This window comes from Chamaea fasciata, unplaced genomic scaffold (genome assembly GCF_029207755.1).
Source record: "Chamaea fasciata isolate MVZ Bird 193981 ecotype frontalis unplaced genomic scaffold, bChaFas1.0.hap1 SCAF_8, whole genome shotgun sequence".
Lineage (NCBI taxonomy): Eukaryota > Metazoa > Chordata > Aves > Passeriformes > Sylviidae > Chamaea > Chamaea fasciata.
Genome location: NW_027094093.1, coordinates 15,262,639 through 15,286,933, shown reverse-complemented (window position 1 = coordinate 15,286,933; position 24,295 = coordinate 15,262,639). Strand labels below are relative to the sequence as shown.

The window sequence follows — 24,295 nt, the reverse complement described above, 5'->3', positions numbered from 1 at the left end:
AAAGTGGTCAGAACACCGAGCCTGTCTGAGTTCCAGAAGTGTTTGGACAGTTCTGTCAGGCACAGGCTCTGACTCTTGGGGATGTCCTGTGCAGGGCCAGGAGCTGGACTCAGTGATCCTCAGTGATGGGTCCCTTCCAGCTGAGCTTTCTCTGTGGTTCCTGTAACTGAGGTACGGTTTGCCATCAGAACCCCTGAGATACATAAAAGCTCCTTTTAAATGGCATGCTTTGACTTCTCATTTTCATTGCAAATTTTGTTTTAGAAGCCTCAGAGTTAGAAAGAGGGTGATGTTGAATACAGTGACATAAACGTGCTCTATAACATCTGGATAACCAAGGCACAGACATCTTCAACTCATGGTGTCTGCTCTCATCAAACCTTACTAACAGTAGGATAAGTAAGAGTTGTGTAATTAAACTCTTGCAAAAATTACTGCGCTGTGTTATAGGAGAGACTCCACAGACATCACTTCTGGATCTTCTAAAACATTCTGCCCTCCTTATGTACTGCTGTAAAAATTGTCTGAACATACACCCACAGGTTTAACTGTGACAGACTGAGTCTGGAAAGCCTCTTCACTGTTACTCTGGATGCACAGAATGTGTTTGGGAAATGGAAAATCACAGTCTGATTAAATTGTATGTTAGCCCTAAGAGCTATTAGACACTTCCTGGTGCTTAGTTACTAGGTGATGGGTTTCTTTCTCTGGAAATACTGTTACTCACTATAGGAAGCATAAGACACTGAAGTGCCTTTTTTTTTTTAATTTGGCTTTTACAGTTTACTTTTGCAAGATTTTGCTCCCAGGAAAACTGTTCAGCTGACTTGAGAGTTTCTGGAAAAGTTGTTTTTCCAAAGTAAGTATAATGTAGCTTTCAATTTTTTGGACAAGATTTAGTAAGGTTTTATTTAAATTATTCCTTAATCTTTTGTATATAAATAACAGTAATTTGCAAATTTTCAGGACTCCCTGAGAAAAAACAAGTAGTAAATCTGTGCTTAATTGGAGACTATTTTAAAATCATAAATCTTCCAGGAAATGTAACCGAAATCTATATGACTGAAGAACTGTTACTGCATAATTAGAAGATTTTTCAGCTCATAAAATACATTTTCACAAAAACATAAATTTATGTTCCACACTTCATATATAACTGGGCTGAGATAACACTGCACGATGCATACTCAATATGCAGACAATCATAACTATTGTAAAATTCACAAGCTGTTGGTTATTTCTGCTGCTCTTTCTGGATATACTTGTACTTGCACTGTATGAAATCTCAATCAGCAGTATAAAACGGAAGATGTAATATTCTTAAATAAAAGAGCCGCTTAAATTTTTTAAGTTGTATTTTATCACCACAGCCTTTTTCTTTATTGACTATTATATTTCAAAGTAAGAAATGCAGGTAGTCAGTGAACAAAAAGAGAAATTGTACTCGTCGTGAATCTCAGCTATTTACATATTTTACATGCAACTTGGATTTTCTTGTGTCATTCACCACTTTTGAAGTTGATTCTTCTTAAATCAAAATACTAGGCTGAACAACCTAAAATGACATCAGAAGATGCTGACAGTCACGTAATGCAGATTAATCACACCTGTGTGATCCTGAGCACAAACTTCATAGATTTCAGAGCAAGATGAGTATCCTTCTGCCCACTTGAACATGTGGCCTGTAGCATGAGTCTCAAGCCCTTACATTTTCTTAGGCTGGATGGTTATTTTATTTAAACACTCATAAACTTTTCAGAAAGACTGGTTTGCAGGATTTTCATTCATGACGGAAGTGCGGTTTTGAAAGTACTTCCAAGCTCTAAGAAAGGAAAACAGATTACAACATGCCTGCTTGACATTAGGCACCAGTACCAGATTTGCGGTGTAAATAACTAGTCTAAATATCTTCATAAAAGTGTGAAGTATCACCTTAAATTACCTTGTGCCCCTAGAATCTCGATTAAGAACTAGTTAGCTGTGAAGTGGTAATTTATTTTGTCTTGACAGAATGCATTCATTATCCTTGAAGAGCAAAGCAAACACCCTTGGTTTTAAAAGAACGAAATGAAACAGGGATGGCAATGTAATGCTTTATTTACTGAGTAACAAGTCTTCGTGTGCACACTATCGTGTTTTGTTTAAATTGCTTAGATTTTGGCCTGCTCTGTAAATTTCTAGTCTGCATCATGCATTTTTTAATGAAGAATGAAATATGATTACCCGGGAAAAGCTTTAGTTCAGCTTTGTTGTAGTCCCAGATGTGCACCTGGTGCTTTTGTGTACTTGTGTGCTAAGCTGGGAGGCATCTTTGTGACAGCATATTGTTAATGAGCTTGGCTTTAACAGGGGTAAGAGGAGCGTGTGATGGGTATATAAGAACTAAAACAACGCTCAAATTTAACCTAAACTTGACAAGCTACCGAAATGTTAACACTGTGTTTTTCTTTAATTTGCTTTTGTCTTGGAACCTATCTGCTTATGCAGTGTTTTTGCCTTCTGTTGCTTTTATAAGTGCCAGCTTCTTTCCCAAAGGTGTTCAGTGACTAATGCTTTGGTTTCAAGCCAGAATATCTGATAAATGTCTATTTCTAGGCACTCTTTCTACAAGTCTTAATTAAACTTTAATGTCAAGCTGAAGTTTACTTTTAGCCCCCAATAGGGTGTGTGTACTTGTAACATAATTATAGAACATTACATAGATCATAAGGGAGACATATTCACTATGCTCCTCTTCATATTAACTCAATCCCAGATCTTGAGTGCAAAGAGTGAATGTTGAAATAATGTCTGAAAATACTGTGGCAGTGATACTTTGCTATTCTGGCCTGTAAAGGAAAGGACTGCTCTTGTAAAGGCCAGAAGTACAGCTGGACTGATAACAATTTCCTTGCTCTCTCATTAACCATTTCAGGCTTTAAGGGGTAATCATCATATAACTGCTCTCATACCTTAGTTACAGAATTGAGTAAAACCTTTCCTTACATTTCCGCTGAGCTTTGTCAGAACCAACTGAAATTACCTAAAAGAGTAGCTTTGCCTATAGGCTTTCTAGAATTACTTTCCATTTACATTATAATTATTTTTATAGGCCTCATGATAAGAAAACGTACCTTGGTGTTGGAAGCATGAAGACTTTATTGTTGAACATTTCTCTGCTTAATGTTGGAGATGATGCATATGAAACTCTCCTCCATGTTAAGATCCCTAAAGGTCTTTATTACATTCGAGTTTTAGAATTGGTAAGGAAAAAAAAAATCAACCAGTAATCCTTTGACATTTTTCTGTTTCAGCCTGGCATTTTTCAAAATATGTTTATGAATTGTTAAGTTTCTTTAGATACTGAACCTACATCCCATCATCAAAAGCTGCCAAAACATCAATTTTTAAGTTCGTAGACTTCTAGCTACCTAAATCAAGTGCAATTTAATCAATACAGATGACTTACATAATTTTGGTAACAACTAAAATAAATAATTAAAAAAAAAAAATCTTTAAAACTATTTCAGGATGTTGCAGCTGTTCTTTGGCTGATGATCATGTTTTCAGTGATCACAAAGATCTCACTGAATCTGCTTTTCCCCAAATACACAGGCTTATAAAAACTCACAAGTCTAATTGTGCGTTCTTTCTGCTATTTAAAAATAACTATTCTCCATGTAGAATCCCCCAGATCCACCTTTGTGAGTTGGCTTTTAACATGGGTGGGTCTGATGCATGTGCCTTAGCTTCAGTAAAAGATGAAGTAACTGATATAATAATCAATATAATCTGTTATGTTTAAGTGCACATAGGTGTCCTGGATATTGGCATCAGTGAAATCACAAACACCTGGTCCAGGAAAATATAAAGCACCCAATTTTAGTGTGTGCATGTAATTTCAAATGTCCGGGAAAAAAACCCTTTTTTATTTTAATCATTAGTAATTTGTCCTTTATTTTAGGAAGAAAAGCAGATACATTGTGCAGTATTAGATAAAGAAATTAATGCAGTGACACTTGAGTGCAGTGTTGGCTACTTATATGTGGATCACAACTCAAAGGTAAGCTGTAAATGAAGTTCCTAGCTTTAAAAACACCCTAAGTATGTTATGAGGACTTTTCATGGGGGGAAAAAATCTCTTCTTCATCCCCAACTAACATCTCTTGTCATGTTGGTATCTGTATCTTTCCTGCTACTTTTGAATGAATTGCCTAAACACTCCCTGGAATAATTCATTAAGGGACAACAGTGTTTGTATTATGCATCAACTGACTGCTTGGCTTCCAGACAAGTGAGCTCACTAACGCCATGGACATATGTGTTAGGTCAATAGAAAGGGAGTAGAAGACACAAAAAGCAAGTATTTCCTTAGTTCTGAATTTTTTAGGGCAAGAAATTCTAAATGAGCTTAATAAAATATTTGCATTGAACCTGTGTCAAGATACACTCTCATTTAATATAAGGAAAAATTTATGTTTTCTACAGCTGGATTATAGTTTCCTCTTGGATGCAAGCTCGTTAACCAGAGCAGAAGAGGACCTCAACATCATCATTAATGCTACCTGGTAAAGTCTAATAAAAATTGCTCAATGGAAAATACTGCTAGCTTTGGAAAACAGATAACTGGGAAGGCTTAGCAAAGCAGGATTGCAAGGAAGTAAATTGGTTGCAAATCAAATAGAGAAAGAAACTACCAAAAAAAATAGGTGATAGATATTTAAATAATGAGTAGGTTTCCACTCGTAAAAAATGTGGGGGGCATTATGTTACCAATTAAATATTTTTATTTTAATAAGCTGAAAGGTCTGTTTAGTATCTTTTACAGAAATAGTGTATAGCTTAAGATGATGCCCTCAATACAGATTTCTTTCTTTGCATTTTTGTAGTAAAAATGAAGATGGGAACTTGTTGCTGGATAACGTGCTAACTTTACCTATACCTCTGAAATATGAGATCGAGTTAAATACTCATGGGTAAGTCACCTATTGGTATTACCTGCACATCCACACAAGTGTTGTCTTGTTACTATCCTAAATTCACAAAGTTTTTAAGCAGAAGTGTGAAGTAGCTGAAAAATCCTGGGACTGAGTTGGCACAGTTATCCTGGGCTCTAACCCACACATTTGTAAGAATTTTTTTCCACTACTGTGAGATGAGACATTGGTATCTGTGGTGCTTTGAACTTGTCTCTGAACAGACTGATGTGTTTTAAAAAGTGGAATACTTTTTACAGAAAGATATGTTTAATAAGAGCATAGCAGATCCTCAGATTCCTTGCTTAACATGAACCATACTCTGGGTTTGTTGTGGGGCATTCATGGAGCATAGTTTTGGGTGAGAATTTATGACTTTTTGTAATTCATCTGCCTTTTTTCAGAGGAAAGAGTACAAATGTAGAGAGTTTCTATGCCAAAGGCAGACGATTTGTACTCTGTGTTCCTAGATTTACTTAAAAGCAAACGTGGGTGTTTTCTTACAACCAGTCTTACTGAAGGTAGCATGGAGCAGAAAGTTCTGCTAATGATATATAGAAACTCTGTTTATTAACAATTTCTAAACCATTGTAGGTTTGTGTCACCGACCTCATTTGTTTATGGAGCAGAAGGGAAAGATTCACCAATGACTTGTATGAAGGAAAATATCAACTTCACTTTCCATGTAAGAGTTTTCCTTTGTAAACCCTGTCATCCTTGTTCTGAAGGTTAATGTTTAGTGCATCTAATCACAGTTTAGTCAGTAAGGAAACTTAAAGAGTACAAGGGGATCATGAGTAATTTTTGTCCATTAGTGATGGGAAGTTGCTGTTAATCCCTCTTAGAACACTTTTTTTGGCCTGGCAAATCTTCCACTGAGTGATCAGAGAAAAATTTCCTAATGCAAGCGGAATTGAAAGTGATAGAGCAGTTCTGACTTGCCACTTTTTCTGTTCAGAAACATTTCAAAGAGTATTATGTTACGAAAAATGAATTAGGAGCTTTATATAAGAGTATCTATAGCACCAAATTTGTCTGCAGTGGATTAAAAGCAGGAGTTTGGACCTCAATCTCTCCTAGTTCCTTTTGCTTACTCTCCTGGCAGGCAGTCTGCATGACCTCAGGTACTCATCACAGATTAACACTACTTACTCATCAGCTTTGGAGGAGGGAAGAGTTCAGTAAACCCACAGAATGAATGAACAAAATGTTAACACTCCTAGCATAATCCACGTTCATGACAGCATAACAGAGCAGCTGCTACCCCATTCTGTGCAGTTTTATGTATTTATATATGTATGGGTTTGTTCCTTGAATAGCTACCCTTGAGGCTTTAACTGTTGAACTCTTCACCTCTTCCCCACAAGGTTATCAGTGCAGGCCCAAGCATGTCTCCAAACACCAGCTTAGAGATAATGATACCGAATGCTTTTCCACCCAGGGACTCCAAATTATTCAACCCACTGGATATCAAGGTAAGCAAAGGTTACTTAATGTATTAGTAGCTGCATGAATTCTATGAAAAAGAGAAGCAGAACAAAGTCAGCTAGGTACTCAATCTGTGTTTCATTTGCTAGCCGTGGTGAAGCAGAGTGAACTAGAATAGCATCATCTTCAGCCCCACGTTTCAGAATTCTGGAAACCAAATTTACATTTTTAATAATGATGTTATATTTATTTTCAGACAACAGCTGGACACTGCTCCTATGATATGTATCCCAGAAACTGTACTGCAGCAGAAAAAAATGAAAACATACTAAAGGATGTCGTCACTTTCTTTTCAAAGCCTACTAAGAGGCACATGGTAATGTCTGTCTTTTGGCATCAGTGGGAAATGACTGTATGAATAAGCCTTAAGAATAGAGTTTATCTTTTGTAATGAAACCACAGAGCTATCTTCCAATGATGTGTGGTGGGTCCTGTGATGAGTTCAGGTTAGTCATAAGTGACTTTAGTGAAAGGGGTGAGAACTGAGCAGAGAAAGTTGATTAACGACACGTTGCTGAAGTCAGGGTGGATGACAGGCACCTACAAAAACTGCCAAAGGAGTATGGACTGAATGAGTGGGCAAGCAGAATGGCAGAGGAAATTCAGTAGCAAACAGAAAATGATGCATCAGGGAAGAACAGGCTTTATTTTAATGGAAGTATGCAGATCAAATATTCATTGTCTTTTCCTCATCAAAACAGTGCCATCAAACATAACTAACAGGAGCTAGTTTAAAAACACCCCAAATGCTGCAAATAATTAAATTCCAAGGAAGACTATATATGTTAATGGGACGAAAAGTCAATAAGAAATACAAAATATATGGAAATAATTTTTGGCTGGGAAGCTATTAAAAATATTTGAGAGGCTGGGAGAGTGCCATGCATGTGTGGCCTGTTCCAGCTTATCCCTCTGTTCCTGCTCACAGATCCTGCTGGAGATCAGACACTCCACAGTCCAAACCAGAACTGCTATTTTAGCATTGCATTGCTGAGGCTTTGTCCTCATAGAAATCCGTTTCCTGCGCCTTGTCTTTGATAAAGTACAACATTGTTCAATCTGTCATCTTAAAAAATAACAGAAACAAAACCCTACCGATTTTTTAAAAAGTGTTAATTTGGGACTTGTAAGTAAGCACATTACAGGAAATATCAGCCAGTGGATTGAGATACAGCCTGCACTAGAATATCCAATCATTATTCAGCATGCTAGTCTTGGATAAAGAATAATGTTAAAGATACAATAAGCATAATCACGTACAGCCTTGTGTTTTTGTCCTCTCCAGAGCTGTGTGAAATGGTGCTAGTTGTCAGAGTACAAATAGAAGGATCAACCAATTACACTGTTTGCACTGGATAGCATAGAGTTACTGTCATTTATCATTACTGATAACAGCTAATTTGAAACAAGAGTGTAAAAATAAACCCTAAACATATAAACAAATTATGACACTTGTTCTTTTTCAGTCTTAAAATAATTGAATTTTTAATAAAAATTACATGTATTTTGTATAACAATTCGGTTGGTCTCTTGTTACTGTACCTTTAACACCTCTGGAATGACAGTGATGGATGACAGCCTCAAGTTATAGCCTGAGTTTTCAAGAATAAACATGAATCTTTTTGTTTTAGTCAGTTCCCATTGTCTTTTATGCTAAGATTATATAGGTGATAAAGTTAAGTTTTAATCTTTCCCTCCCTTGTATAGTACTGCATGAAAAATGACAGCCTTTGCTTACAAATACATTGCAAGCTGGGAAACATGGAGAGTGGAAAAGAAGCAACTGTTCACTTGCATCTGGAAGCTACTCCTTTACTTTTACAAATGGTAACACATGAATTTTTCATACTTGACGGGAATATTTCAGGGCATATTTGCAGCATTCCCTGCATATAAATTGTAGGTGTTAGTATTTGTTTTCTAACAGTGAAACATGATTCAAACTTGATTAAATCTAAATCTTTGGGGTTTTAACCTGTTTTATGTTGCCAATGCTAAGGCTCAAGGTGATGTATGAAAAACAAAAACATGTATTTTATTTTGTCACTTTATATTTATGGTATATATTGCTTTGCCTATTCTGGCTGGGTTTTGTAGAACGGGGATTTAATTTACTCATAATTGTATTTTTCTAAGAAAAGCAGCCTGGATGTGGACTTAAGTAAAATCCAACCTGGCTTCATTCCAGCTTCTGGTACTAATTTGTTTTGTGCTCAGAAAAAGGCATCATTGTGTGTTTGTGTGAGATTCTGGTTATGTCAGCAGCTGTGCTATCATTTTTGCTGGGCAGGAATCAATGTGTTGAAGTTATTTTTTATAAGACAGAATTCTTTTTTTTTTTTTTTAATCAGGATGATGCGTCATTATTAAAGTTTGAAGTAAGAGCAACGGCCTGGCCAGAAAAGAGTACAAAAGTTATTGAACTACATAAGGAGAAGCAAGTTGCATATGTAAGAATTCTCTTATGAATTTGTGATGAACATGTTAAAGTAGAAAAAATAACAGCAATTAATATTGTAGAATTCTATACATACCTATACACCAGCAATGAATATGGTATTCATTACTTTAAAAACTAATTAGAAGTTTAATTACTTAAACTAAGTGGGTTTTAGTATCTATTAGGGAAAAAAACCCCAACAGTTAGCACTAAGCTTTTTTTCTGTTTTTCAGGTCTACTTGGAAGGAGTGCACCACCAAAAGCCAAAATACCATGTTACCGTGCTAATTATTTCCCTAGGCTTAATAGTTGGTGTTACCTTGTTATTGGTTCTTTCATTTATATTATGGAAGGTAGGTTTTCAGTATTCCTTAGTTGCTTCAAGTCAGGAGTTCATACTGTTGAAGGATTTTTGCATCTGGGTTAAAGAAAGAATAAATAACATTTTATTATGATCTGTCCTTTCTGAAGAAAGATAACTCCTCCTGTAACTTGGGGTTCTTCAAAAGTATTTCTCCAAAATTTCATTTAATCTTCTGCATGTTCTACATTATCTGTTAGTCAACACCACAAATCCCTTTACAATGTTTTATATGGCATCTCTTGTTTGCAAGTGATTTATGTATTTTAATGATATCAAATGGATCATTGTCATGGGATGGTGCTCCACATTTAATATCACTTGACACATGATGACTGACAGTTTAAAACACGGTTTCATACCGGTGTAAAATGTTTAAGATTTCAAACTGCAACATAAACACTAAAAAAAATTCTGTGCCTAAGTAAAGAGAAAACTCATAAGGACGCAGATCCTCTGACAACTGATTAAGAGATTGTTACCTTTACATACGAGACTTTCTCCATCCATCATTTTTACATGGACATGTAGAAATGAAACAAATTTAGCAGCAACATTTTATTACCATATTTTTAAAAACACTGTATTCTGTGGACTGTTAAAGTTCACAAGCCCAAGTCCTTACTCCATACAGGAGAGCATTAGCCTCCCAAAAAGTAAAAGAAGAAAAAGCAAACCTACTTTTTTGATTAATGAGTAACACTTGATTACTTGGTATGACAAAGCACTGGCAAATACCATACTTCATAAATGCCATACATATGCATTTTTATTTTAATTAATCTTTTATGGTTTAGATTTGATGACAGAGATGTGCTGACAACAGATTCCAAATTATGTATTTCAGATTGGCTTTTTCAAAAGGAAATACAAACCGGTCCCTCAAGACATGAACAGAAGAGACAGCTGGAGTTTTAAAAGTGGGAACAAAGATGACTAAGAAGGCAAATAAACGTTTGATTTGAAAATTAAGAAATTAAAATGCAGATTAAGTCACAGGAGAAACATCAGCAACAAGAAACCTAGGCCTTGAACTTACTTGCTCTTACAAAACATGCTTTCTTTCCTTGAACTGTATGGAGGATACACACCTTACAGTACTGTTCTAATATGAAAATGGTAAACTGGTTTGTTCTGAAGTCTCCCAGAAATATTTGAAATTTCATAAATATATATGGTTTCAAACAGACAGAAGAACACTAAAGATAAAGAGAAGAAGAATTACTTACCAAAAGGAAGTATTTGTAAAAAGTAACAACTTTTGGCCCATCCTGGAAAGTAAGATCTCAAACACATTAGTATGAGTTATTGTATTATTTTTAAAGTTTCAATAATATTTTGATCAGGCATTAAAGAAGAACTGCTCTCTCATCTTGGTCTGGCATTTTACCAAGGGTGAATCAGTTCAGTCCCATAGGACTGTAAGTAGAACACACAGACATAGAAATGGCTCTCAGAAGCTCTGGGCTTCTGCAGGTAACCTTGTAAGCTTTGGCTTCACTGGCACAGCCACATCACTGAAGGTACTTTGACACCCAAGTAAGCCAGAACCAGGAAGGCCAAAGGTGAATTCCGAGCAGGCAGTTGTGTGGGGTAGCCTGGAGATGCAGCTGTAGAAAGATTAAAGTATTAGAGATCATCATTTGTAGCCATCTATAACATGGTACTTCGCAAGCATGATACAATTATTTGTTTCATCCTTTCCTCAGACAGTGCTGCCATAAGGTTTTGGACTTCTCCAGTGAATTATTTCCATGTGGTCTTTTTTTTAAAGCAAGTATTTATTTTTATTTATTTGAAGATTTTTCTATAGTACTTCTAATAGGAGTTAGCACTGGCATTCTTCCAGAACCTGAAAAAAAAGACAGGCTTCAGCTGACAAAACAGAGACACATACCGAGAAGACTCCAACTGGCAACCATAATGGGCCAAATTTTATCTTATCTTTAAATTAGGTAATTTAGAAGTTTAGGGAAGTCACTTGGAGAGCCAGCTTGGGTTCTTGGGAAGGGGTCAGGTAAATGCCATCCTAAGGGGCACCCTCAGCAGCCACTCGGCAGAAAGGCAAAGGACTGAACAGAAACATGGGTCACACCACTGCTCTGCCTCTCCAGGAAGTTTCTTCAGCTAGCTAAGTTTGCACTGCCACCTAGCTTTGGTGAAACAGCACAAGCCACAAGGGAAAAATCTTCCTTGGCTCCCCAGAACAGCTGGAGAATGTCCAACTTCTTCAATAACATATTGCACCAGAAGGACAGTGTGGCTGTGAGGCCAGGCCTTGGATATCTTTCTGAACTGCACCGAGAAAGGAATGTTATCTATAAAAATGCTTTGAAGCTGCACCATCCTATGGGAATCAGCCTGAAACTCAAACCCACAGAGAGTGCCTTCAGCAAGCACTTCTGCTACTAGAGTGCTTGGTGCCACAAAAGCCATGTTGCCCAGAGATTCCAAAGGTATTTGGGACCATTTTGTAACTTCCTTTCACTTCATTTGATGCCAAAGATGTGGATCACTCCAAAGTATGTTTTCCTCTAATATCTACAGTGCAAGGACAAATGAATGTGCATATATTTTTTTAAAAAGTCAAAATAAAGTATGTCAATAATGAAATACTTGCTTGCAAATCTATGTGAAAACTGTAGCAAAAAATGCTTACCTTCCACATAGCTTTAGTGAATTTTTGCACTTTATCCAAAAAAACCTTGGAACAGAAATTAGTTTGACATTACAGCATACTGTGAAAAATATACCTCAAATACTGGAAGAAGCATTCATGTTCTTTTGAGTACAAACAGTGCAAGGAAGTGAAACCAAACCATTTTATTTATCTTTGAAATAGTTTACATAAGTCAGTACATGTGATAATGATGCCTTGGAAATTGTATGTTTTCTGTTCAGGTTTGATTGTTAACATGTAAATGTTGGCTGCCTTTTCTTAGGATATGAAGCAAAATTATGAAGTTTTTATAAATCAGGTTGACAAAAAAAATGAATGTACAATGTCTTTATAGTGACAAGATTATAAAGTATTACACAGTTGCATTTTATTTAAAAAAAACAAACAAGTTAAACACATGAATGCTGTTTGTTCTGCAAGTTCAATTCTTTTGTTAAATTTCATTTAATAAATAACAGTTAACATCTACTAAATGTTGCTGGAATGCCTTTTTAGACAACTTAAAGAAGCTTAATTTGAATTGCCTTAGCACGTTAAAAATATTTGATGGGATAGAATATGAATTTTAAGTGGAGACTGCTCCCTGTGACTTGGACAACAGGTAACAACTTGGGTTTAGGAGCCAAATCCTCATCTGCAGTACTTAGTCCTGTGTATTTATCACAGATAAGAATTTTTACAACTATTTAACATCAAAGTAGCTATAGATCTCCTGTAAAGGCTTAAGCTCTTGATTTAGCCACATCATCCAAGGTCTGGATTTCACATTGCACTGGACTGCTTCCTGAGGAAAGCACCTAAATCAACTCATTCTTGCATGACACAAAGCAGCTTTCACACCATTCATTATTTGGGCACTGCCTTCTGAAAAACTCCTGGAGGAGTGACCAGGAAAACATTTGTTATCCATGGTCCTGCAGATTGAAAAACATGGTTTGCTATTTTTCATCTCAAAGGAAGCCAGTTCCCAGAAAAAATACAGTCTTAATTTGCTGTCCTCTGCAATAACTGTCTTCAATATTAAGTAAATTACCAAAAAAAACCCCAACACTGAAAAATTATGTTTATGCCCTACAAGGAAATTATGAAAGTTTAAGTCAACTCTTAAGTTATTTATCACAACTTCAGTCTCGGCAACAAAAAAAAACTATGCTGAATAACGTTTTCAGTTCTAAGACAGAGAAAATATTAATTTTATACAAAGCAGTTTTTAAAATACATTTTAAGAAAGTAAAGCCATTTGGGACATTTTATATTATTTGACTAGAAACATTTTGAGAGCAAATATATTAAGGCAACATTAAAAATCATAACTAGAAATAGAAGTACTCAAAAAATAAATGAGCTAGATAAAAATAAAGCTAGAGCTGATGAGTAGAGGTATAGCTTTTCCCTGCGCTGAACTGAGTTACCTGACAACATGGATAGCAGCAGCAGACTTAGAAGTATCTCATTCTAAAATAATCTAGACTACTGAAAACATTTCTTCTATTTGGATGGACATTTCTCAAACCACATATTTGTAAGAGACCAGTAAAATCAATTTTCATTTTTTCTTGTTAAAGCCTAACAGCTTTGATACAGTTAAATAGAACCTGATAAAAATATATCATTTAATAAGAATTAAAAAAAAACCCAGAAGTAGAACAAACACCCCGATTAAGCTTCTGCTACAACTGACATTGGTACAAGTCCAGACCTTGGAAAGCTGTGCATAGGGGTGAGAACAGGATTCTTTATTACAGCATTTCCAGTGTGTCCCTTCTATATGCAGTTGCACGTCACTTGGGAACTCTCCAGGTCATCAGTGTTCACTCCATAGAGATCAATAAGTTGAGGATGCACCCTGTGAAGCAAGGAAGTGAAACTTTATCAGTCAAATGTCATCAATTCTTGCAATAGGTGTGCTGCTTTTTGAGGTTGGCAAGGAGAACGAATATGTACTCATATGGAAATAACTCAGGGTGAATTACATTTTGACAATTCCTATAGGATCATCTTTAGAAGAATATATATCCTACAACGTGATCTGCCTTTTATTTTACATACCAGACGTACTCTGAGCTGTGTGCCTTTAACTAATCCTGTTGAAGTGGCAGAAAAATGAGCCACTGCCCACTTAATTCCGCTGATAATCCTCCCATTTCCTATGTATTTGTAGAATCATCCTTAGATGCTGGATATGGAGACTATTCTCAAGCAGCATTAAGTTTTCCACAATTGAAGAGCTACATGTTTTTCTTAACCTTACATGTGCTGCTTTCCAAGTAGGAAGCTTTCTCCCGAAAGGAGCTCCTCAGGGAGACACATTTTATACATCTGTTCCCCAAGAAATGGAAGGATAAAGTAACAGGAATGAAGAAACAAGAAGTCATAAAGTAACAAGGAACTGGAATGGAAGCTGATGAAGCACCAGGAGGGAAAGGCCACGTGAGTTACAACAAACCTTCCCAAAGACGTACACAAGGCAACCAAGGCAGAGGCCCAAACGACGGTGGAAGGGCCAGACCCTGCAGGGCACTGCAGTTCTATTGCAGGAGCATTTAGAACACCTAACTCTGCACCATCTGTGCTCTGCAGAATGTAACACATCTCAGATTGCAGCACTAATCTCTTATGGGTATATGGTCCCTAAATGGGATATTCAACCTTACCGAACATGCACTTCTGATGCTTCTTTCATTAGGTCTCCATCTATATTCCAAGGGTAGTTTCCTTCTGCATTCAGACACACATTTTCCTTGGCATCAGGTCCACTTTTAAGCCTTGGTTGTACTTTTACTTCTTGAACTGTGTAGGTCTCAACAAAGGGAAAATTGAACTAAACCAAACACAAAGAGACAGCAAACGAAGATGAAAGATACAGGGGGCAGCTTAAAACAAAATGGGTTACTTGAAATTAAAGAGCTGGCTTTTTCTTTTATTTTTCCCCTAACTGGGAACATTTAACTCAAGCTTTGACCACATGAGTCTTTATATATTCCATCTAGCATTTATAGATTAATGTAGTGGTTTTATCCTAAACAGTGCCTCAGAGAAAAATGGTAGTGTTCCATATGTATTCCCATATTGGACCAACCTGCAGGTAAGGGGGTATATTTTGCACATGCCAAATACTTTCAGAACATGTGAAAGTCCAAGCAGATTGTTTCCTGTGCTCTGTTCATCATTACCAGTAATCTTGTCCTAAACCAGGCTAGTCAGAATTCTAGTAAATGGTTGTCTTAAGCTTAAAGGAGGGCCTACATCTCCTTGTCTGATTTGTAACTACCAAGGCAAAGAGAAAAGCAAGGCCTTCCTCCAAAAGCATAACTTGAAAGCTTAAGCTATCTCCTCAGTCCAGCCATTAGTGCTGTCACCTGGAATTGTCACCCATCTCTCCACCAAACTCCCCAACTGTAGATGAATTCAAACCCTGACCTTCCTGTAAAAGTGATTTCACATAATCCCAGAACACCTGAGTGAGTACCAGTGTGCTTGGGCCATGCAGTGGGGCTTTAGACAGCAGTAAGATCTGTGTTTGAATGCTTCATTTTTCTCTTCCAAAACAGAAACATGACTACAATTTTGAAAGACAGTTCTGCAAATATCATAACTAGATGGGATGCCTACCTGCTAAAAATCAATGCTCACAACCCACTGCTACCAGCACAGCATGCTGTGGCCTGCTGAAATTACCAGCTTTACCAGTTTTTGACAGAGTTGTGTGATGACCCCACAGTTCTGCATTCTTCATCTCTATACTACACAAAATTCAGACACAGCATGCATTTCCTTATTGTGGTGAAAAGGCTTTACACCCATAAAACTACAGTACAACACAAACACAATTTAAACCACAACAGATGGACTGAAATAGGCTAATCTGTATTAGTCTAGTGATTTAAAAAAAGAAAAAAAAATCAGATAAAAAGGGGCTAATGTATTCTGACAGGAAGCTAAGTCTCCTTACGAGGATGCTAACATTAACTCTTGCAGCTTGTCTACTTTCACGATTAACTGTTCTTTTTATAATCACCAGGAACAAATTAACAGTACCTGATTTTTTACACTGGTGTATCTTTTCAGATGTTTTATAAACTCTGTTCGAGAAGTGTTTTGTACAACAATAAGAGCCATGCTTCCATTATTCAATCTGAAAAGCAGACCAAAAAGATAATTCATTAAATTGGAAGTATAGCAGGGCTCTTCAATAGCCTAGATAAAAAAAGAAAAATTTTAAAAAGCCTACAGGAGTAAATTAATAGGATATCCTCAATGATTTTTCAAATCCTTTTGCTGACCCCCACCCCACAGATCAGTATAAATTACGCACTGAGGTTTTTCAGCAATGTATGTATAACATACATTGTAATAATAACTTGTAGTCCTTTATCAATAGCCATAATTTCTTAAACACAATACATATAATCTGAGGAAAGCTTGCTTTTCTACTTAACAGATGGTTTTTAAACAACAGATATCACAAACTTCTTTTTACTTCTCTCTCCAGCAACATGTAACAGTTACCATAAGTGCTGTGAGGCAGAGCTGTCCCCAGAGCACAGGGCCAGGGTGCACGGAAGCCCCCTCAGCACAGACCCAGTGCAGATGGGTTCCCCCACCCCCTCCACCAACACCCATGCTGCCCTAACAAAGGCTGCCATCTCCTACTCACACCTCTTAGCAGTTCTTAGTACGGTTCTATTTATGCATTTCACAAAAGAAAATAAAAGTTAAGGACTAAGAATTTTGTATGTGATAAAACAGTCATGTACTAGAGATTGTACAAGAAGAGCCCCCACAGTGCAGATGCTCAGTGGCTCTCAGGATCCAGTCACCATGGGTATCTTAGTACCTTTGAGAACTGGGGTCAGACAGCGAACCAGTGTCAGTTCCCCCATTCCTTAATGGAATGTACCTGACACAGAAGCTAGCAACTGGAATATCCATGCAACCATGCCTAAGTCCCATTTGAGTTACAGAGACAGATCAGTGTACAACAAGAGTATCGGATGAGCATGGCAATCCCTGCTGAGACTGCCTTCTGGAGAGAGATGGTGTGTTTCCTGTCTTCCTGTATTTCTATATATTTATTTATTTATTCAGCATCTATGTTTGGAAAATATCTTAAGAGTGTTTAAAAAAATCACTTCCAGCCTACCAGCACTGAGAGCGATAGTTCAGATAGCTACTGAACAGCTGCATCAGGAATTTTCTCAGACTATGGTAACAGCACTATCTGGGAGAGTAATTGTTACATAAACATTAAGCAAGTCACCTGGCACAGCAGTACTTTGCTGATTCAGGGAAGAGTGATGATGACATTTCAAAAGTTGCCTCCTTATCATATTTGTTTCAATAAAAGGGTACACACACTCCTGGGCATTCAGCACTAGGGCCTTTCATCTTTAGAAATGACTAAGAATTCTCATTAATTCTCTAGAAAGCCCCATCTGCAGTGAAGCACAAGACCTATGCTGTGAAAAGCACATCCCACTTGGCTCACATCCACATACAGCTAAATGTATCTGGACGTCTTTCTGCAAATTTAGACCAGTGTAACTGGTGTTACAGGCAGCAGCCAAAGCTTGCATCCCACTTCAAATGTCTCCACATGGCAGAAACCTCTTGGGGAAAAAGAAGAGAGAAGAAACCTAGATGAGTTCCTTCCATAGTGGGTCTCGAGTCTCTAACAATCAGTGCCACGATTTTGTTTCCCATATTGAAAAGACTTACAGTTGATACTATAATAAAGGAAGCTCCTGTTTGAGTCTACCCTTCCTACTCTACTATCTGACCACACTTTAAGATTATTTTTAAAAAGAGATAAAAGAACAAAGGGTATTCTTACACACAAAAACATGGAGATCCACTGAGCAGGTACACTGGGAAAGAAACTGGCTCATTCAACCTGCAGTAATTGCATGGACCTGTCACAAAATTCCCTGTCACTGAGAAATGGGGAAGAACAGATAGAGAAAGCAAAGATAAAACTCTCATGAGAACTTTTCGACTGGAATATAAAACACTTAATGCAGAACAAAGTTCCTAAGATCAGACAGCATCAGAGCACTATCTTGAGGACTATGAGACTAGCAGGACCCTGGTAGCAAAGAAAACTTCACATTAAGAGTTTAATCATAAATAATTTGCTTCTCCATTGTTTCCAAGAAGTCAAACTCTCCTAGATAAGCCAGTAATTTTGAAGAAAAACACCTCATCAATTCTTCTCTAATTTCACCTAGGTGACAATCTAATGAAACAAGAGAGACTCATTCCATAAACTTCCCTGAGTGTTGGGGGTTTTTTTGGTACACATTCATGCACACACATTGAGCATTCTTTTTTGAGGGAGCATTTTGTACTTTGCATACAACTACAAACATTCGCTTGCTATTCTGCTCAATTGCCAACTGAATACAACAGGTACAAATATTTACCACCGAAGAACTGCTTTGGTCACCACAAAGCTGGCTCTTAACAAGGAGCTAAAGGCAAAATGAGTCAACATCAACAACCAGGTTACACATTCCTTTGTTTCCCCAAACCCTGCATATAGAAGCTTCATTTCTCAAATTCTAAGGGAAACAAAACAAAACAAAACAAAACAAAACAAAAAAAAAGAAGAAGAAAAAGACAAGTGTGAACTTTTAGTCCTTAATAACATGAGAAAGACTCATATTTCATTTTTGCTGGCTGTAGAGCAGGAGACAAGGACCACTTTTATATTTGAAAAAATAAAATGACGTCTAAGGGTGAAGTTTCCCCATAAAGCCAAATCCTATGACAGATGACTGCTCGATGACTACTACTTAAGTCAGACTTGCCAACTAATTTAATCACAGCAATTATCCACTCATAATTCTAGTTAGACTGCTTGACCTTATTTGCCTGATCCAAAAACTGATTACAATTCCTGGGATTATCGAGTCTGCTGCAGTCTACACTCCCTCCCCCAGTCCAGAGGGACTAGACTACCTAAACATAGGCTCATATTCTCGGAAAAGCCAAGGTCTTAAGGTAAGATGTCAGAATTTATAGACATGACTAATTCTCTAAACCCATACTGACCTCGTATTAGGTGCCAAGCCTCTTGGTGCCATTGAACACAGACAAGGGATTGCCATAATGCTCACATTCAGGAAGTGACCCTGAATTTTCTGCCATTGATCCTTGCTACCTAAATATAACAGAGTAATTCTATATTACTCCATTTAATCAGCCATGGTTCACTTTTTAAAAATCCTAAAAGCAGAAACTCACCTTTTTTTGCTCTCTCTTTCTTCTTTCTAAAAGGGTGGAAACATGTAGGTGAAAAAAAATAAAGTCATTTGCACATTTAAGCAACACATACTTTGTAAAAAAAGTAACTATTAGTGGAACTGAACAAATAGATCATACTGAGTGTTACTGCCTTGTAACAAAATCCTCTGTAACAGTCTACAGGAAACACTGTACAATATGTACATGTTTGCAGTTGTCAAATATTTTCTTAAGATTATATCACCTGTCGTTTAAATTTGAACAAAGTAAAGAATCTGTACAAACTTCATTCTTCAAAGACATATTTTGTAGTTTTGGAATTTCTTGAGTCAGTTTTACTTACCTGTCCTCATGAGAGCCTTCCTGCAGAATTTGTAGAGGGAGAAATGATAATTCACATTCCTCTGGCCTAGAAAAGTATCGACATTTACTATGATGAAAACAAATATTCTGACTATTAGACAGACTTTTATCAAAGTTAAGATGATTTTAAGGAGATTCTGAATGTACAGAATTTATCTCCTCTGGAACTTGTAAGAGGGATATACATCACATCTGAGTTAAATCTGTCTGCAATTAAGACGAACTACTGCTCTGTCAGATTAATTATTTCACTTTCCTCAAGAAAATGAGAAATACTAGAAAAACATAACATCTCTTGGCATACTTGAGATCTGCCAGTGTTTTGATGAAAGCAAAATCCTTCCTCTGACTGGAGGGCATCCAGCGGTGCTTCTCGGCCAAAGCCAAAGTCCTCGCGCCAAACCCAAACATGGCCGAGAACCCAAAGCGCAGCAGCTTGCTTGGAGTGCTGAAAGTGCACACATCTACTGCTTGGATGTGTCCTAAAATGTCATAGATAGAGAACAGAAAAAAAAAATAACATTTATATTTCAAATGACACACATTTCATCATATATTTCATCTGCATTAGCTGGGGGGAAAAAAACCCTCCAAATTCCTCTCTCTCTCTAGGCAATCAAGTTTTACTAATCAAAAACAAACTCAATCTAGATAAAATTAATACTCTATCAAATCAGTCATTTCAGATGCTTGAAAATGTCAAAAGTTATGGTAAAACATTCATTTGGCTACCTCATAAGGCTACAAAGGGTCTGACTCTTAATTCTGTGCACATTTTCAACAACTAGGATCAAGGAAAACATCGCTAACATCTCTGCAACCATTTCACCAAATATATGAAATGACTGCACATTGTACTGGGGGATATATGGGAACACTTAAATATAGGGTTTTTTATATATTCATGTTTAGTTATAAAATATAAACACATAATTCTGTTCAAGATAGGGTGTATGCACTTTTTGTTTAACTGACCCTGGGCATCTTCTTTTGGATTCAGTGTATCTGATTTTTAAAGAAAGACAGGTTTAGATTTTGCCTATAAAGGATTTTGTATACAACTTGAGAAATAGAGCAAAGGCTCTTCCACTGCAGACTGCAAGAGAAGAGATACTCAAGAGGGACCTTATTCTTTTTTCTCCTTTTTAATTTTAAAAAAGTTCTAAAGAAAGACTGCTTTGAGAAATTAACATTGCCTGACAAAGTATTTGCTATTTCCTAAGACCCAAAAGTAAGGTTTGCACTAGCAACCTACTTTTCCCTTTTAGCATAATTACATTTTCACATTCAAAACCCATTTATTGTGCAGACAAAATATTATGCCTTTACTGAGCAACTGGTTATGACAAACTTCTACACGCTGCTTTATTATTTAAAATCTGGTAGTGAATGTAAAGATATTTACCCATTACAATGTGCAATGTTGCTGTCACTGCATGTTTAATACCATAGAGGGTATGGGCCAAAATATTTGTAGTACCTGTAAAAGTGAACAAAACCTGCTGTAAAAAACATGAGAGATACGGAATAATAAGAATAGCATTTTTAATTAGTGCATTTTCAAAAAAATAAAGTCTCCCCATGAATTGTCTTGTTAACAGTAAAAATGTTGAACAGTATTAAATTACAGCCTTTAAAACTTCCAGAGGTCTATAAAATCTTCCCTGCAAATTCATTCATAAGTGCCATAAAAAACAAAGTGGGGGGAGGTACAAGGTTTCCAAAATAATGCCTGTCTGGGTTTTTAAACCATTTCCTTAATAATCACCTCTTATATACCCAAGTACTGTACTAAGGAACTAGAAGGCAGATTGTCTAATAAGATCTATTTGGGGAATATTTTTTGGTTGGTAAAATAATACCCAGACAGTGTAAGACTGTACATTCTCCAAGCCAAATGATATTTAATCTAGTCAAAGATAGCTGCTGTGCTTCTTGCAGGCTACATTTTAGATTCTTAGAAGAAACCGTGAATAAAATTACTGCACATCAGCTTCACAAATAAGAACTCAATGACTGAAAAGCAGGGAAGGCAGAACGTGGCATATGCCAAAGAGGTGACTTGCATTGAGTGCACCAAAACAGATCCATCTCACTTTTATTTGTCACTGCCTGGACACTGGCAGCTAGTCGTTCTACCAGCCAGCAGAGAGAAGAGCACAGTTTGAAACAAGGGAGTGAGTAAATCAGGTGGCAAACAGAAGAAAAAGTCAAACCCCAGCAATGTCAGCACAGAGTTGAAAGAGAGAGGGGAAAATCAGCTGTCAGGCTGTAAAAGAAAGAAGCAGAGTTCTGAAGGCCCATGACTGGTGGTGATTGATATGTCAAGGCACTTTACCTGGGTAAGAAACATGGAGATACATATGTAAATTTTGCCCTTCTGCTTTAATGCCTAGGACATAAAATACTATGTATCAGCTGACTTTTTAATATAAATTTATTTTTAAAATCATGAAGAAGGAGTAGCTGTGTCTTTCCTAAATGGGTATAGTTTAAAAAGAAATTCAAATTGATTTTTCTCATTTCTGGCATTACTTACCAAGCAGCAGAGCAAAAGATTTCACCTCTGGTAAAATAAAGGCCTGCCACCAAACAGGCAAAATACCGAGTTCTTCATATCACTGATATGAATAATTCAATAACAGTTTAATTAAAAGAACAAAAATTGCAAAAGATCAGTTTAGATCCTAACATTCCTATATAAAAAGGAGCCTACATAGATTTTCAAATTATTTTCTTGTTTGAATTATTTAATAAGCTACAGCAGCAATAGACAATATTGGATGTTAAATTTGCTCTAAGTTTTATGGAGGAATTACTTGTTTTTCTAAAGTAGGGGAAAGAAGAGAGGAAAGGCAAAGACTATCACATGTCAAACAACAGGCACTCAATATTTAAATAAGCACTTTTAAAGCATCATGTACCAGATTGAAATTTTTTTTTATCCTCAAATTCTGCTTTGACGTCACACAAAGTGTAGAAAAAAATACTGAATTTGCAAAGACTGATGTACATAATTACAAAGCTTCTAATTCTTTGTAGTAAGAATTACAAAGCATTCTTATTCAGGACTGTATCTTTGGTTTTTTTCAATAATTTCTCTAAATAAAAAATAATAGTGTAACTGGGAATCTCACAGATCACCTGTTAAGTCCTCAGAGCACCTTAGCCTCTGAAAGTAATTCAGAACTTCATGAAAGCTGACATAACATCAGAGAGAGGAGCTCTGAGTTCCTGCCACATGAAATGAGGTACATCTTCAAGGTAACAGATACCCAAAAACTACAAAAAACCCTACATTTGACCTAAAAAGCCATTCTTCACAGAATACTACTATATGCCCAACACTATTCCATGTTTGAATGACTTCAGGGATTTAACTTCCAGATCCAGCTAGTTCTGCTTTGCCAGTGAAGGTAGCTAAAGAGGTAACTCAGAAATACTCAAATTTTTTTTTCAATCAGAACCATACAGCTCTTATCAACTGTTATGGGTATGTCTCCAAAACAAAGGAAATCACACATACAAGCAGCAGATCGTTACAAGTCAGGCAAACCATGCTCACTTCCTGTATGTCAAAATAGGGCACTTGCTATTCTAAAAAACAGTATTTCACTTCTCACTGAAGATCAAGCTAATAAAAGAGCACAAGGTTGAATACAGTTTGGAAGATCAAGCTTGGTATGAGTTAAAGCTGCAATCCTGATTTAAGAGTAATTTATCAATGCAGATGGCAGCAAGATACGAAATGACCACAGCTGAAGTCGGTACCAATCTTCAAACTGACTTTAATGAGACTTAAATCTCATTCCTACTAAACAGGATAGGCACAAGTAATTGCATCCTTCTCTTAAATCTGTGGAGCTCATTAACATTTGCAGAAGTAAACAAGGCAAAATCCCACCCTTTCAGGACTCCCAGGAAGATAAATCGAGTTTTGTGTTCAAAAACAAAAGTACCACATCCATCCTTTCGCAAGTTGAAGAACTAGACCAAGCACAGTTTTGTGGGAGCAAGCACCAACCTATTCTCTAAAACTCTACTTAGTACATGCCCACCAGCATTTTTGATCCCAGTAAGACTATGTGCCTCATTAACTAAGTCCTAGACAAGCAGGATGCCAGACAAAATAACCCAAACCAACACAAACAAGCAAACCCAAAACATGCAGCCTATAAACAAAGCAGCAATGATAAAAGTTATACAAAAATAATGATACAAGCCCTTCTGATTTAAATTGTGATTCAATAATGGTTTTAATGCCATTTTTCATACTCCCAAGTAATCTCTTTCCCCTGTGCAAGCTCAAGATATTATTTACCAATAACAATTGTTCCCCTGAACCCTATCATATTACTTCAGAGATGAAAAACCTTTGATGCCCATGACTTGCACTGTTCACACATTAGTAAGTCACTAAGACTTAATTAGTAAGCCATTTTTAGTTCTCATTTTAGCTACTCAATTTAATGTGAAAAGGTTTCATCCATACAATTCCAGCATCTCTATCATCAGCATTTTTTTTACAGAAAAAAAGAAGATTTTATTAGACCAACAATGTAAGTCTGTTCAAAATATCAACTGACTTTCCTGACATTACAAATAACTTCCTACCACCTCCTTCCCACCAAAAGTGTCAAAGCATCTCAGTAAGAACAGAGTATCTGCAGGTCATGTAAAGCATGACTGATGAAGGTACCAAACAGAAATTGTAGAGAAAAAAATTGTCCTTGGAAGTGCAAGCACTTCTGCAGTACAATTAA

At 36.6% G+C, this 24,295-nt stretch overlaps 2 protein-coding genes across 3 annotated transcripts in view; one reads left to right on the top strand and one right to left on the bottom strand.

The window, feature by feature from the left end:
* Positions 1-12,100, top strand: part of ITGA4 (integrin subunit alpha 4) — a 35,148-nt gene extending 23,048 nt beyond the window's left edge. The window contains exons 17-28 of the mRNA XM_066189812.1: positions 783-859; positions 3,092-3,242; positions 3,944-4,042; positions 4,468-4,547; positions 4,869-4,955; positions 5,550-5,640; positions 6,323-6,430; positions 6,640-6,759; positions 8,151-8,270; positions 8,795-8,893; positions 9,117-9,236; positions 10,092-12,100. Coding sequence (XP_066045909.1) covers positions 783-859; positions 3,092-3,242; positions 3,944-4,042; positions 4,468-4,547; positions 4,869-4,955; positions 5,550-5,640; positions 6,323-6,430; positions 6,640-6,759; positions 8,151-8,270; positions 8,795-8,893; positions 9,117-9,236; positions 10,092-10,184 — 1,245 coding nt within the window. The 3' untranslated portion in view covers positions 10,185-12,100. The remainder of the gene's footprint in view (positions 1-782; positions 860-3,091; positions 3,243-3,943; positions 4,043-4,467; positions 4,548-4,868; positions 4,956-5,549; positions 5,641-6,322; positions 6,431-6,639; positions 6,760-8,150; positions 8,271-8,794; positions 8,894-9,116; positions 9,237-10,091) is intronic.
* Positions 12,053-24,295, bottom strand: part of CERKL (ceramide kinase like) — a 52,078-nt gene continuing 39,835 nt past the window's right edge. Inside the window, exons 6-14 of one of the 2 annotated variants that reach the window (XM_066189813.1) lie at positions 21,871-21,924; positions 20,938-21,012; positions 19,837-20,014; positions 19,513-19,578; positions 19,170-19,195; positions 18,978-19,086; positions 15,963-16,059; positions 14,579-14,745; positions 12,053-13,770 (exon numbers count right to left, since the gene is read on the bottom strand). In XM_066189813.1, coding sequence (XP_066045910.1) covers positions 13,689-13,770; positions 14,579-14,745; positions 15,963-16,059; positions 18,978-19,086; positions 19,170-19,195; positions 19,513-19,578; positions 19,837-20,014; positions 20,938-21,012; positions 21,871-21,924 — 854 coding nt within the window. In that variant the 3' untranslated portion in view covers positions 12,053-13,688. The remainder of the gene's footprint in view (positions 13,771-14,578; positions 14,746-15,962; positions 16,060-18,977; positions 19,087-19,169; positions 19,196-19,512; positions 19,579-19,836; positions 20,015-20,937; positions 21,013-21,870; positions 21,925-24,295) is intronic. The other variant, XM_066189814.1, reaches the window with a different exon arrangement.